We start from the raw sequence: 16,536 nt of genomic DNA on the forward strand, positions 1-16,536 counted from the left end.
AGCGTTCTTCAGGTCCGTACCCCTCCCAGTCCACCAAATACTGGAAGCCCCGGCCCATCCTGCGGATATCTAAGAGCCGGCGCACAGTCCAAGCCGGCTCGCCGTCGATGATCCGGGCAGGAGGTGGTGCCGGACCCGGAGTACAGAGGGGTGAGGTGTGATGGGGCTCGATCCGGGACACGTGGAAAACAGGATGGATCCGCAGTGAGGCCGGAAGCTGAAGCCTCACTGCGGCTGGACTGAGTACCTTGATGATTTTAAACGGACCGATATACCGGTCCTGCAGTTTAGGGGAGTCCACTTGAAGGGGAATGTCCTTAGTAGACAACCACACTGCCTGCCCAGGCCGGTACGTAGGGGCCGGGGTTCGCCGACGGTCTGCATGGGCCTTCATCCTCATCCGGGCCCTCAGCAAGGCAGAACGGGCGGCACGCCACACCCGTCGGCACTTCCGTAGGTGGGCCTGGACCGAGGGCACACCGACCTCTCCCTCAACCACCGGAAACAAAGGAGGTTGGTATCCCAGACATACCTCGAAAGGGGAGAGGCCGGTGGCTGACGACACCTGGCTGTTATGGGCATACTCGATCCAGGCCAGATGGGTACTCCAAGCCGCCGGGTGCGCGGCTGTCACGCAACGCAGGGCCTGCTCCACCTCCTGATTGGCCCGTTCTGCTTGCCCGTTGGTCTGGGGATGATACCCGGATGAGAGACTCACCGTGGCCCCCAGTTCCCGGCAGAAGCTCCTCCAGACTTGCGAGGAGAACTGGGGACCGCGATCGGAGACGATGTCTGTTGGGATCCTATGCAGCCGGACGACGTGGTGAACCAGGAGGTCCGCTGTCTCCTGGGCCGTCGGGAGCTTCGGGAGGGCCACGAAGTGGGCCGCCTTGGAGAATCGGTCCACTATCGTGAGGATGGTGGTGTTGCCCTGGGACGGCGGGAGGCCCGTGACAAAATCCAGGCCGATGTGGGACCAGGGGCGATGGGGCACGGGCAGCGGCTGGAGTAGTCCTGATGCCCTGCGATGGTCAGCCTTGCCCCTGGCACAGGTGGTGCAGGCCTGGATATAATCCCGGACGTCGGCCTCTAGGGACGCCCACCAGAAGCGCTGCCGGACAACTGCCACGGTTCTTCGCACCCCTGGATGACAGGAGAGCTTAGAGCCGTGACAGAAGTCCAGGACTGCAGCCCTAGCTTCTGGTGGGACGTATAGTCTGTTCTTCGGCCCAGTTCCAGGGTCCGGGCTTCGTGCCAGGGCCTCCCGGACGGTTCTCTCTACGTCCCAGGTAAGGGTGGCCACGATAGTGGACTCCGGGATGATGGGTTCCGGTGGATCCGACAACTCCGCTTTGACTTCTTCTTCATGTACCCGGGACAAGGCATCCGATCTCTGGTTTTTGGTCCCGGGACGGTAGGTGATCCGGAAGTCAAAACGGCCGAAGAACAGTGACCAGCGGGCTTGCCTGGGGTTCAGCCGCTTGGCGGTCCTGATATACTCCAGGTTCCGGTGGTCAGTGAAAACCGTGAATGGCACGGACGTTCCCTCCAACAGATGTCTCCACTCTTCAAGAGCCTCTTTCACCGCAAGGAGTTCTCGATTGCCGACGTCATAATTCCGTTCGGCCGGGGTCAACCTGCGGGAAAAATAGGCACACGGGTGAAGGACCTTATCGGTCTTCCCGCTCTGGGAAAGCACAGCTCCTATCCCTGAGTCCGAGGCGTCCACTTCAACCACTAACTGGCGACTAGGATCGGGCTGCACCAGAACGGGTGCAGACGAGAAGCGCCGTTTCAACTCCTTGAATGCGGCATCGCAATGATCCGACCAGGTGAAGGGGACTTTTGGTGAGGTCAGGGCTGTCAGGGGGCTAACTACCTGACTGTAGCCCTTAATGAACCTCCTGTAGAAATTAGCAAAGCCGAGGAACTGTTGCAGCTTCCTACGGCTAGTGGGTTGGGGCCAGTCTCTCACCGCCGCGACCTTGGCCGGATCAGGAGCGACGGAGTTAGGGGAGATGATAAACCCCAGGAAGGACAAAGAAGTGCGGTGAAACTCGCACTTCTCGCCCTTCACAAACAGCCGGTTCTCTAATAACCGCTGCAGGACCTGACGTACATGCCGGACATGGGTCTCAGGATCCGGAGAAAAGATGAGTATATCGTCCAGATATACGAAGACGAATCGGTGCAGGAAATCCCGCAAGACATCATTAACCAATGCTTGGAACGTCGCGGGGGCGTTTGTAAGACCGAACGGCATGACCAGGTACTCAAAGTGACCTAACGGGGTGTTAAATGCCGTCTTCCACTCGTCTCCCTTCCGGATCCGAACCAGGTGATACGCATTCCTGAGATCGAGCTTGGTGAACATTTGGGCTCCATGCAGGGGCGTGAACACAGAATCCAGCAAGGGCAATGGGTATCGGTTACGAACCGTGATTTCGTTCAGCCCCCTGTAATCAATGCATGGACGTAGTCTGCCATCTTTTTTTCCCACGAAAAAGAAACCTGCACCCATCGGGGAAGTGGAATTCCGGATCAACCCGGCAGCTAAAGAGTCCCGGATGTAGGTCTCCATTGATTCGCGCTCAGGTCGTGAGAGGTTGTACAGCCTGCTGGACGGGAACTCAACGCCTGGAACCAAATCAATGGCGCAATCGTACGGACGGTGGGGGGGAAGGGTGAGCGCCAGATCCTTACTGAACACATCCCCAAGGTCATGGTACTCCACCGGCACCGTCCCTAGATTGGGCAGGACTCTGACCTCCTCCTTAGCCTGGGAACCGGGAGGAACCGAGGAACCTAAGCATACCCGATGGCAGGTCTCGCTCCACTGAACCACTACCCCGGACGGCCAATCGATCCGGGGATTGTGTTTTAACATCCAGGGGAACCCTAAAACCACACGGGAGGTAGCAGGAGTCACAAAAAACTCGATCTCCTCCCGGTGATTTCCTGACACCACCAGAGTTACTGGAGGTGTCTTATGTGTGATTGGAGGGAGTAGGGAGCCATCTAGTGCCCGCACCTGCACCGGCGAGGTAAGCGCCACCAGAGGGAGCCCTATCTCCCTGGCCCATCTGCTGTCTAACAGATTCCCTTCAGAGCCCGTGTCCACCAGTGCTGGGGCCTTCAGGGTTAAATCCTCATAAAGGATTGTAACTGGGAGTCGTGTGGCAATGTGGGTGTGTCCCACGTGAATGTCTTGGCCCACCCCTAGCCCAGTTTCTAGGGGCGGGCGTTGGTGTTTTAACCGCTCGGGGCAGTCTCTTACCTGATGCTCTATCGAGCCACAAACAAAGCACGCTCCGCGGGCCAGCCTCCTCTGTCTCCAAGACATCAAAGGAGTGGCTTCAGAACAACTCTGTGAATGCTCTTATGTGCCCAGCCAGAGTCCAGACCTGAATCCCATTGAACATCTCTGGAGAGATCTGAAAATGTCTATGCACAACGCTCCCCATCCAACCTGATGGAGTTTTAGAGGTTCTGCAAAGAATGGGCAAAACTGTCCAAAGATAGGTGCACCAAGCTTGTGGCATCATATTCAAGACTTGAGGTGCATCAACAAAGTATTGGGCAAAGGGTGTGAATACCTTTGTACATGAGAATTTACAAAAAAACAAACAAAAAAAGTTTTTTTATGTTGTAATTATGGGGTGTTGTGAGTTGAATTTTATGGACAAAAAAATAATTTACTCCATTTTGGAATAAGACTGTAACATAGTAAGTCCCTTCGGCTGCTCCCTTGTTTGCACTCGGGGTCGCCACAGCAAATCCAAGGTGGATCTGCACGTTGAACTGGCACAAGTTTTATGCCGGATGCCCTTCCTGACGCAACTCCACATTCCATGGAGAAATGTGGCAGGGGTGGGATTTGAACCCAGAATCTTCCGAACTGAAACCAAGCGCATTAACCACTTGGTCACCACCCCCGCAGGAATAAGACTAACATAAAATGTGGAAAAAAGTGAAGTGCTGTGAATACTTTCCGGATGCACTGTATAAAAATGATAATTCACATTAAAGGCATTCTTTTCATAGCTTATTTATATATATATATATATGTATATATATATATATATATATATATATATATATGTATATATATATATATATATATATATAAAGGTTTGTGTATATACAAACGCAGTAAATATGAAACTGCTTATAGGGTTTTAGAATACAGCTGTTGGAATATTTATGCAAATTAGCACCCAAATTTTTAGCGCCTTTTTGTGTCATATAATTTGTGTCACTTTAACAGTAAACACATTCTGAATATAAAGTTTATTATGAAGCAATATTTAGCAATGACTGTTGAAAGAAAAATCACTTCATCCTCATAAACTCACAAATGGATGTATCAAATCACCCTAAAATGTTATCAGCTCTTCTACACCACAGGAGATACATTATGGTATATAGGTTTGCCCTGCTTTAAGTACTATGTATTATTATAATACTGGCAATTTATCAAGAATCTGTTCACATGCAGATGCAAATAAAAAAGTCACACTATGTACTAATTACATGGTGGCGACATAAAAAATGATCACAAAGCAACAATGTCAGATTGATGGTGTTTGTGTTTGGTTTCTCTGACCATGTTGAGACACTCAAACGTAAAAGCCCAAACAACTAAAATAAATCTAAAACGGAGTAAGACACACAACAAATGTTTATTTGATCTGATTTACTCTTTTTTCTCCCAGACAGTTCTGTAATTTGCAGGGTTACAAGAGCACCAGGCCACACTGGTTAATCACAAATTGCATACTGCCTGCAGGTACAAAAAATAAAACCTTTACTACCGCAGGTAGTAAAGGTTTTATGCACCTACATCTCGCAGTGACAGTAGATTAAAAAATTAAATTCACAAGATGACCATAAGCAAACTCTGCATAACGTCTCATTATGTCAGTCCAAGTGTCTACACAAGACATTCAAAGTCTTTTCCTTTTCTCAACACTTCAAGAATATTTTGTCAACCCTCGCCTTAAAAGCAGCCAATGCTGTTCAGAGAAGATATTCTATTTACTTTTGATATTAATAGTGATACACACCTGTGGAATCTCTTTGTATAATTGTATTCTTTTAGAAGGTTTGTAATGCTTTGCAGTCAAGGCCTTGGGTTTATATACACCTTTGAAACTACTGCTCCCAACTCCATACATTTCACACATTAAGTCAATTAGCAGAGCAATTCTGGACGGATGCTCTGTGCCACGTCTCTACAGAACCACTTTAGGTTCCAGATGGCAACCACTCACCTGCTCCATCCCCACATTGTCAAAGGAATTAGACCAAATCAGAAAAGGCTCTCTATAAGTACCATTTTGTGGGGATGATTTTCAGAAATTAGGGGGGGGGGGGGGGGGGGGGGAGTCCAAACATGGAGACCTAAAAACTACAATTTAAAGCAGTTCTGTCTGCACATTCAAGAAGTGGGGATGGACTAAATGTCTGAGTGATACAGCAGTTATACAGGAGTGGTGAAAGCAGCCAAGACACGTGCTCCCAGACCTGAACACCACAGTGTATGTAAATATTTGGCTTGGTGAAAATTTCATACATCAAATAAAAGTTTAAATATCCCTTAACCAACCATCCATCCATCCATCCATTTTCTTCCGCTTTATCCGGAGTCGGGTCGCGGGGGCAGCGGCTCAAGCAATGCCGCCCAGACCTCCCGATCCACACACACCTCCCCCTTAACCATTATTTGGAAAAAAAAGTAGACATGCCCACACACTGGTTAGTAGTGTTTAAACATTACTAACAAACGATGCATGTAAACCTATGACCTTGAATACTCCTTTAAAGTTACAGGACCCAAACAACTGATGTACCACCTAGTACAAATATAACAAAACCTCAGTACAAGATGAGACATTTTACAGAGTTTTCAAGACATATATACCAGAGTGTTAGGCTGTAAACAGTGTACTTCATTAGGCCAATATATTCCACAGCATGGAGTATTTGTACATTCATAATGCACCCTGCAAATAATTACATAAGCTACAAGAATAACAGGTATAATGCCATTTTTGAATGATCGCAATTCATACCAAAAAAAAAAAAAAAACCTTTACAATATTGCTGAGAATAGAAATGGGACAGAGCTTCTGTTAAAGCACAAATCACATGAGCTTCAGGCCATCGCTTTATGAATGTACTCCAATTCCACAAACTCACAAGGAAAAACAAGTTACTCCTACAGTGCAAAACAGAGTCTTGCCTGCAACAAATGTTGAAAAGAACAAGGTTTTTGAACTGAATGTGACCAATTGTTTTAAATTCAAAATGCAGATGTCACAATTTCTTAAAAAACAAACAAACAAAAAAAAACGATAACCTCACAATGCATTCTTAACATTATAAGCCACTGTTTGTAATGCTGGAGGTGTGGTTGTCTTGACAGCACTGGCAGTCTCTATCTGACATAGCCTGATGAACAATGTGAAAAAATACTGCCATTATTTTCATTCTACCAATGTAACATCACAGTCATATGAAGCTCTGTTGCTTCCTGCATGTTGCAAGCAAATCAGGAAGCCAGTTTTTAGGTCCATGAAATAAAAAGACACACCAGAATGTTCCCCAAGAATGCCTCAGTTCTTCAAATAGAGCAGATATCATGGCCGCAGCTTCATTTTTCAAAATCACACCGCTGCTGCTGATGATACTCCATGTGCTGACGTGGTCTAACGTTTGTCAAAACTTCCAGTTAAACCTGTACCACGGGCAGCCCATATCAAACAGTCAGAACTAGTCCGTAAAAAAAAAAAAAAAAAATCAACAGTGCTTTAGTATATCAATAATAAAAGGCTTTTAATTGAGTCTTACTGATGTACAGTTAGTAAGCAAGTGCATAACAAAAAGGACAAAAAAATAAATATATACACAGTTTAACTCATGTGGCACTGGCTTAACTAAACAAAACCATGCCACAACAGTCATTCAGGATGAGCTGCGTCCCTGGCAACACTTCTGTTCATTAGTCGTATATCTCAGCTACAATCCATGTCTGTGGATGAGAATACAGCCATCTATGCAAATGTCCATTTGCAGTTTGCTGCAATGTGTCCATGAAAAATGAAGCTGGAGAGTTCGAGTCAGGAATCCAGTGTAAGTGAAAACATCCATGTAACTTCTTGTATGTATGATATCCATCTCAAGCGTACAGTGGCCCAGGACTGCCTGTGGGCACGTTTTCCTTAGTGAGCCTTTCCTTGCTTGGCTGGCTGTTGGTGTCACTGGCTCGAATGACACCTGCATAGTCATAGATCCCAACTTCCAGGTTCTTGGCCCTTAATGCAGCAGCATGCAGCTTCCCCAGAAACTCGGGCATGCCTGCAGGGTGCAAAGTAAGAGATTAAATGCTTTACTTTAATGATTAAATGCGCTGCTCCTCATAACTTATCTATGTCCAAGATGCATAGTGATGAAAGTGGGCCACGGGGAAAAAAAACCTTAATGTTTTTGGCAAGGGCTGAAGGCCCAAAGCCCCTGGCAGAGGGTCTGGGGGGGGTTCTCCCCCAGAAAATTTTGAAATCTCAGATAAGGATGAGATCGATCCGGTCCAGTATCGGTATTGGCTTCCGAAACCAACGTAATTCTATTATCGGAATATACTGATACAACCTGCAGTGTTTTCTGATACCGGAGAGGAATCACGTCTGTGAAACCTCTCAACTGCTGCTGGCTCTCTGCTCTGTTTGCTGCTGAGCGTGAGGAAATGAGTGGGGAGGGGGAGATTTCTGAACTGAAGCCAAGCTGTTTGAGAGAAGTGTTTTCCGCAGTTGAAGAGCAGTGTTCTAGCCAAATTTCTGCCTGGCTCTCTAAGTCTATTAAAAAAAAGTACTTAATTCTTTCACCAAAACATCAAATCTAGGCTTGCATCTTAGATGTGCCTTCTGGCAAATTGTAGCTGAGCTTTCAGGTCTCCTTTTTAAGAAAATCCTCCTCTAAACAGTTCATCATGAAGCTATATAAATGGGAATACAAAATATCCTCATATAAAACCAACATTAACAATAATAATATTAAAGCAAACAGAGCTCTAGTTTCGGAATATGATTTCTACAAGCATGTTAACTGTTATCATATTTTCCTCAACATGAAGAAGAAACCATAAAATGCAGATTTAGCAGGCTAACACATCACGTTTGCATGGAGACAGTTTGAAGTAAATAATCCCAAAGGCAGTTTGCATTGTGTGAAATAACTTGATTAACGTCAACTGACAATAAATTGCGTTAAGAACATGATATAATAAAATCAAAGACTTACCGGGAGTGTTAGCTTTTCTGTATAAATGATTTTTAAAGAGTCGGTGGGCATTTTGGTCCTTTTGGTCAAACCAGCCCCATTTGAATTTATTCCTGATGAACTTTCAACGTGGAGTTCATTTTAGAATCTGTAATGGTGTCTCTCATTCGTTGTTGTGTAGACAAGCGGTGCCATGTTACATTCAGTCTCGGATCAGGACGTAAACATGTGAGACTTAATATCCACTGTGACGTCTTATCAGAAATGTCTCCAAAAATTTTTACAAATATAAACTTCATGAAGAGAGACCACGGACTAAATCTGACACAGGCCAAGAAAACAAAAATAACCCTTCTTCTTCTTTTGAGTTTACTGGCAGTCTTCAAACCAACACAGTGCATTACTGCCACCAACTGTTTGGGTGTGGAATATTAATGGATTCTGATGTATGTTATCAAAAAACGCGTAAACATTCACCACGTAAGTAAAAACTTGGACAGGGTTTTCCCCAGAAATTGTCTGTGCACCGGTCTCGGCCTCCATGACGCGTGTCACCTCCCCAGACGGGCCAACAATCACAGCATCCTGCACGACTGTGGTCAGCGCAAAGACGAAACAAAAAAATGCAGAGACTGTGCTCTGATAATTGGGTTTCATGCAACGCTTGCGTTTTGTCAGGGTTTGTGTCGTCCGGATGTAAACAGATAAAATAAAGAGCTAAAGCGTTTATGTGAAATTTCTCCACAAAAATGGGTTTGCGCGTTGTCAGATTCCCACCAAGTCTCACACTAAAACATCACGAGGTGACGCCACAGTATAGTGGTGCTGAATGGCAGTATAACAGCGCTGCACCATTATTCCATTGTCTGGGGAGAACCCTATTGGATTTCTGTGAAATCCCAGAAAACTTCCATCACTGGATGCACCATCCAAAAAACAATGAACAAAGTAAAAGAACTCACCGCTTGACACCATCCAGTTCACACAGTAACGCGGGAAAACAGTCTGAGGGTCGTCACTGTAAGTAAGCAGGTAATCAAATCCATTCTGTGAAGAAAAACACTGTTCAGATCTGGAGCTACAGAACCACTGAGAGCCAGTTAAATAATCTTGAAAGCATTTACCACAAACCTCATCAAAGGACTTGTGAGGTCGAATGACCATTTTTGACTGGTAGGTGTGAACTCGCACATATTCCTTAGTCTCTGGGACTCGAGGATGCTGCACAGCTCTACAAAACAGAATCAAAAATACACAAATTAACAATGCTGAAACAAACATTTTAGTTATTAAGTAAAGAGGGGGCTTCCACTTTCATGATATAATATGACACACACCGAACAGTAGTCTGATCTAAGACCTGGCAAGTCCTGTTGATGTCTTGTTGCTGTCAAGCACCACTGTGGTACATGAGAAGGTGCCAGGACAATCTGAGATTGTGGGAGGACTAATGGCTTTGCAACAGTGTTGTGATTACATGGGGGGCGGATCACTTTGAGCCAAAGAGCCAAGGCAAGAACCATTCCAAATGAAAGTGGAAACCCTGTAACTCAACTGCATTTGACATGAAATACTGCAAAGTATGTAAGTCTCACCTGGACACCAGGACCATGAGGTTGTTTTCAACATCCACACTGTAGCGCCGCACATACACATAATCCCTCGAACACATGGGATACTGAAAATGGGAATGCAAAAAATAAAACAAGCTGCAGCTATAATCTGGCAAGCAAATGCTTTTAGTCAAACAGTAAGATAAAGTTATCTTATGTGTGCTTGTGCAATCATAAGAAAGTCCTCTACAAATGCACATAATGTTGAATAAATAAATCCTCCGCCTTTCTGGCATGGCAATAATCAAGAGAAACTCACCGGGAAGTGTGTTGCCCAGTGTACAACCTCAGATCCTGTATTGGCATCTCTGTCCACCACGTCCAGTTTGATAACCAGAGAATCCCACTTCTTCCTGTACTCCGTGTCCAACTGGGGGAAAAAGGGGGGAAGTACAAGTCAAGGTCAGAGTGCCTAAAATAGCCACCGTGCACATGGAGAGTTGTTACATGATGCAGTTGCTGTTGTGTTGTACTGTTAAAAACACAGGCATGACTTCAAGTCTGTGGTGTTTACATGAATTAAAAAAATTTCCCATGGTTCATTTGTACCTGAACATTGAAGAACTGCCTTGGTGTAATGTCGTCATATGTTCCCAACACTGAAAATAGAGCACAGAAGATCAAATAACATCTTCCAATATCAAGAATCAGAACACAAAAGTAAGTTATCGCATAATGTTGACGTGTGATATCAAAAGCTTGTTATACATGTAAGATTACGAGGGAAGTGACCTTTGTATTCATGCATTGAACTGTCGGGTAGAGGCCGCTTCCACACTGTTAAATCCTTTCTCTCTGTCACAACCTCCCAGTCAGGTTCTAAGGGTCCAGCTACAGTCCCTGAGGACTGGTGGACACGTTTTACAGTCTCCAGTTCCTGTAGCTCCTCTCCACACCTTCACAGGGAGGAAAATATCAGCAGAAGTTCCATTGTATATTGTACAGTTTTGTGTTCATCTTCAACAGCCACATTAATACATTTACACACCAAGTCTACAACCATGATGAAGGTAATCCAAGATTAAGGGATGAATGAAGGAAAACATTTTTAAATCTTCTTCTCTGTGTTATTACCATATAGACCTCACCGTCGAGCACTGGGTTGTTTACTGGTCCATGACATAGAATTAATCATGAGGAAATCAACATTCATCTGCAACAGTTATAGATGTGGATTAATGTGCATTCAGTAGGCACCTGTGCACAGGGTAAGTGATGTGAGACATTTAAATACTGTAAAAGGAACCTTAATCAGATCATTGCGTGAAGGAAGTGTGTCGTTTTGTTAACACTGAAACTGCCTGGGCAGCATGCTGTGTATCTGGGTACCTCAAGTTGACGCATGTGAACAATGTGCAACAACTCAAAGAGTGAATGGCTATTGTGACTAATTATGTTTACCTGCAAAAGGTACAATTTTTTTTTTTAAAGTTGCACAATATGATCCCTTTAATACGTTGTACCATGTGGCTATTGATATGCCCCGTATTCCACCTCTTCGCAGGCATCCAATAAACTGTTGTGATTATCACGAGATAAGTGTAGGAGGCATCTGATGAATTTCAAGCTAAAAAAATTGTTAGAATCGGGGTTAGGGTTGTGCATGAAGCATGACTTTGGGTAGTTTAAAATAACACTGGGTGCCAAACTAATAGCAATTGGCAGATTGCATACGGTAAGTATTGTAGTATTTCGTGTACTTAGCTTTGCATGCAAGTCTCCTGGCTTATCCCATTTGGATTTCAGATTGTGTGTGTACTAAAGCAATCTTTCATTTAAGATTACAAAAGTACTTTATAAAATGCTGTCCTGCTCAAATGTCAGAAAGTAAAAGGTACTTTAAAAGCTTACCTGCGAATATCCTCATCTTGAATCTTCTCTTTCTCCCACATGAAGACACCAGCCAGGGCAGCCATGGCTTTCCACCGGGGGGCGTGCCTGTTCTGAAACCTGCGCCATATGCTCCCAACCAGGGTCGCCTTGGTCCGTTCAGAGTACAGGTTGGAGTAATACTCGCCGATCTGGAAAGCACGCCGGATCCTTTGGCCAGTCAAGAAGCTGCAGTGATCAGCAAATAAAGATAGTAATCCGTTCCTGGTTTGACCAGCTCGCGCTGGGCTGGGACCAGCATTTGCCCTTTGCAGCCAAGACAACAGCAGGCCTTTAGTCCTGTTCAGCCACAGTGGTAACCTTTCGGTATTTGCACTGAAGGACCTCCTGCTCAGGGACCCCCCTGTATTTCCAGCCACAACAGGGGCTGGACGGCGGCACACGCACTGAAGCATGGCGCACCCGTTCCCAAAAACACACACCGAAGAAACGACTTAGCAGCTAACTTGGTAGATAATGCTCTGCAGAGCTGCACAAAACTTCATGCATTAGCTCAGAAACACACAACAGCACCAACTTTAGCTAGCAAGCGTCGAGTGCATTCTGCGTACTAGCTAACCTGTTAAGTACAAACGCGACGGATACAGGTTAAACCCCCGTTTATTTGTGAACAACAAAGCGAATATTCACTCCTAAACTGTGCGTCGGACTTAACTCAAATACACGCTTCCGAAACTGTTTGACCCCTTCGTACCGTAAAACTCCGGATATGCTTTGTTACCCTGTTTGTAACGTCTGAACCACTTCCTCCCGCACGCGACCACGCCTCCTTTTTTCCTTTAAACTTTATTTAAAAAAAAATGTTAACACTTCAATGATTTCATTACATATTGTACACACAACAAACATAAAATAAATTAACTGATAATCCATGTGAAAAAAACAACACAAAACACAGAAAAGCTGAAGTCATGAATATAATTTTAAGTCAGTAAATGTCTGTGTGTGGCGGGGGGGGGGGGGGGGGGAGCTTTTTAAAAGACAAATTGTTTTTATGGATGCAATAAAAAAAAAAGTAAAATTCCAAATTCCAGACAGGTTTCTGTGTAAATGAAAACAAATAGCAGTGTCAGAGAGGAGAATGCTGAGGAAGCTGCTCAGCATCCTGGACAACACTAGAGTGCCTTGATTAGAGAGTGGAGTCAACTCCGAACATGGCGCCATTTTGGGTTCAACTGCTGAACCACTGAATGGACCTTTAATGTTTTCAACATTTTTAAAATAATTTAACCACATCCAGGTACAAATACTATCAAAATAAATATAAAAATACTTAAGCTATCAAATTTACAATTTATGATGATTTATTTAATTAATTTAAAGCCTAATTTATGCAGCTGCTGCTCTGTAGCTCCTCGTCATGCAATGATGTGCGTGACAGTTTTAAAATTCTCCGTCTCTGGATTATCCTTTATTACCTCCGCCAAGGAGGTTATGTTTTCGGTTGCGTTTGTTTGTTTGTTTGTCTGTCTGTTTATCAGCAGGATAACTCAAAAAGTTTTGAACGGATTTTGATGAAATTTTGTGGAGTGGTTGGAAATGACAAGAGGAACAAGTGATTACATTTTAGTGGTGATCTGGATCACGATCCGGATCCAGGAATTTTTTAAAGGATTCTTCACCATTGCAGGATAGGGGGAATTTTGACATTCTAGATTCTAACTCCACAAAAACAAGGCAGAAAGGCTTTAAAAAAAATTAGGGTGTAACATAGTCAAATGTTCTATCAAACAACAAAGTTTGGCGATGATCGGATTCGGATCTGGTGATCTAGAATATGCAAAAATATAGGGAAAATAGAAAATATGTCAGTGTGAGGTGACAAATGAAGCTACAGATGCACAACTAACACCAAACTGTAGCTGAATCTGTACTGATTCAGTAAGGTGTCATCAGATTTGATGTAGATTCAAATGTTATGGAGCTAGATCCAGAAGAAAACCGCCATTACCGAAAAATCGTTTTTATACAATAACTTTTGATCTACTAAAGACATAAAAGTGATTCCAAGTTCTAGTGGTATGTTTTCATGGTCAAGGATGTCAAATATAAAGGAAAGAAAAGTGTATGTATCATAGTTTTGGTTGTAACACTGAATTGTTGAATAGATCACTGTGCCAAGGAGGGAATCTCTTTAGGGTCAATCAATCAATCAATCAACTTTTTTTCTTATATAGCGCCAAATCACAACAAACAGTTGCCCCAAGGCGCTCCATATTGTAAGGCAAGGCCATACAATAATTATGAAAAACCCCAACGGTCAAAACGACCCCCTATGAGCAAGCACTTGGCAACAGTGGGAAGGAAAAACTCCCTTTTAACAGGAAGAAACCTCCAGCAGAACCAGGCTCAGGGAGGGGCAGTCTTCTGCTGAGACTGGTTGGGGCTGAGGGAAAAAACCAGGAAAAAGACATGCCGTGAAGGGGGGCAGAGATCGATCACTAATGATTAAATGCAGAGTGATGCATACGGAGCAAAAAGAGAAAGAAACAGTGCATCATGGGAACCCCCCACAATCTACGTCTAAAGCAGCATAACCAAGGGATGGTCCAGGGTCACCCGATCCAGCCCTAACTATAAGCCTTAGCGAAAAGGAAAGTTTTAAGCCTAATCTTAAAAGTAGAGAGGGTATCTGTCTCCCTGATCTGAATTGGGAGCTGGTTCCACAGGAGAGGAGCCTGAAAGCTGAAGGCTCTGCCTCCCATTCTACTCTTACAAACCCTAGGAACTACAAGTAAGCCCGCAGTCTGAGAGCGAAGCGCTCTAATGGGGTAATATGGTACTACAAGGTCCCTAAGATAAGATGGGACCTGATTATTCAAAACCTTATAAGTAAGAAGAAGAATTTTAAATTCTATTCTAGAATTAACAGGAAGCCAATGAAGAGAGGCCAACACGGGTGAGATATGCTCTCTCCTGCTAGTCCCCGTCAGTACTCTAGCTGCAGCATTCTGAACCAACTGAAGGCTTTTTAGGGAACTTTTAGGACAACCTGATAATAATGAATTACAATAGTCCAGCCTAGAGGAAATAAATGCATGAATTAGTTTTTCAGCATCACTCTGAGACAAGACCTTTCTGATTTTAGAGATATTGCGTAAATGCAAAAAGGCAGTCCTACATATTTGTTTAATATGCGCTTTGAATGACATATCCTGATCAAAAATGACTCCAAGATTTCTCACAGTATTACTAGAGATCAGGGAAATGCCATCCAGAGTAACGATCTGGTTAGACACCATACTTCTAAGATTTGTGGGGCCAAGTACAATAACTTCAGTTTTATCTGAGTTTAAAACCAGGAAATTAGAGGTCATCCATGTCTTTATGTCTGTAAGACAATCCTGCAGTTTAGCTAATTGGTGTGTATCCTCTGGCTTCATGGATAGATAAAGCTGGGTATCATCTGCGTAACAATGAAAATTTAAGCAATACCGTCTAATAATACTGCCTAAGGGAAGCATGTATAAAGTGAATAAAATTGGTCCTAGCACAGAACCTTGTGGAACTCCATAATTAACTTTAGTCTGTGAAGAAGATTCCCCATTTACATGAACAAACTGTAATCTATTAGACAAATATGATTCAAACCACCGCAGCGCAATGCCTTTAATACCTATGACATGCTCTAATCTCTGTAATAAAATTTTATGGTCAACAGTATCAAAAGCAGCACTGAGGTCCAACAGAACAAGCACAGAGATAAGTCCACTGTCCGAAGCCATAAGAAGATCATTTGTAACCTTCACTAATGCTGTTTCTGTACTATGATGAATTCTAAAACCTGACTGAAACTCTTCAAATAGACCATTCCTCTGCAGGTGATCAGTTAACTGTTTTACAACTACCCTCTCAAGAATCTTTGAGAGAAAAGGAAGGTTGGAAATTGGCCTATAATTAGCTAAGATAGCTGGATCAAGTGATGGCTTTTTAAGTAATGGTTTAATTACTGCCACCTTAAAGGCCTGTGGTACATAACCAACTAACAAAGATAGATTGATCATATTTAAGATTGAAGCATTAAATAATGGTAGGACTTCCTTGAGCAGCCTGGCAGGAATGGGGTCCAATAAACATGCCGATGGTTTGGACGAAGCAACCAATGAAAATAACTCAGACAGAACAACCGGAGAGAAAGAGTCTAACCAAATACCGGCATCACTGAAAGCAGCCAAAGATAACGATACATCTTTGGGATGGTTATGAGTAATTTTTTCTCTAATAGTCAAAATTTTGTTAGCAAAGAAAGTCATGAAGTCATTACTAGTTAAAGTTAATGGAATACTCAGCTCAATAGAGCTCTGACTCTTTGTCAGCCTAGCTACAGTGCTGAAAAGAAACCTGAGGTTATTCTTATTTTCTTCAATTAGTGATGAGTAGAAAGATGTCCTAGCTTTACGGAGGGCTTTTTTATAGAGCAACAAACTCTTTTTCCAGGCTAAGTGAAGATCTTCTAAGTTAGTGAGACGCCATTTCCTCTCCAACTTACGGGTTATCTGCTTTAAGCTACGAGTTTGTGAGTTATACCACGGAGTCAGACACTTCTGATTTAAAGCTCTCTTTTTCAGAGGAGCTACAGCATCCAAAGTTGTCTTCAAAGAGGATGTAAAACTATTGACGAGATACTCTAACTCCCTTACAGAGTTTAGGTAGCTACTCTGCTCTGTGTTGGTATATGACATTAGAGAACATAACGAAGGAATCATATCCTTAAACCTAGTTACAGCGCTTTCTGAAAGACTTCTAGTGTAATGAA

The 16,536-nt window shown here is 43.8% G+C and overlaps 1 protein-coding gene across 1 annotated transcript; it reads right to left on the reverse strand.

The window, feature by feature from the left end:
* Nucleotides 1-6,823: 6,823 nt before the first annotated feature.
* On the reverse strand, nt 6,824-12,503 carry stard7 (StAR-related lipid transfer (START) domain containing 7). Its single transcript, XM_034191882.1, has 8 exons — nt 11,742-12,503; nt 10,623-10,786; nt 10,440-10,489; nt 10,150-10,260; nt 9,873-9,955; nt 9,409-9,508; nt 9,240-9,324; nt 6,824-7,359 (listed from the first exon to the last, which is right to left on the reverse strand). The coding sequence occupies exons 1-8, from the start codon at nt 12,173-12,175 to the stop codon at nt 7,181-7,183; spliced, it is 1,206 nt and encodes a 401-aa protein (XP_034047773.1). The 5' UTR covers nt 12,176-12,503; the 3' UTR covers nt 6,824-7,180.
* Nucleotides 12,504-16,536: the final 4,033 nt, after the last annotated feature.

Source organism: Thalassophryne amazonica, chromosome 17 (assembly GCF_902500255.1).
Source record: "Thalassophryne amazonica chromosome 17, fThaAma1.1, whole genome shotgun sequence".
Classification (NCBI taxonomy): Eukaryota; Metazoa; Chordata; class Actinopteri; order Batrachoidiformes; family Batrachoididae; genus Thalassophryne; species Thalassophryne amazonica.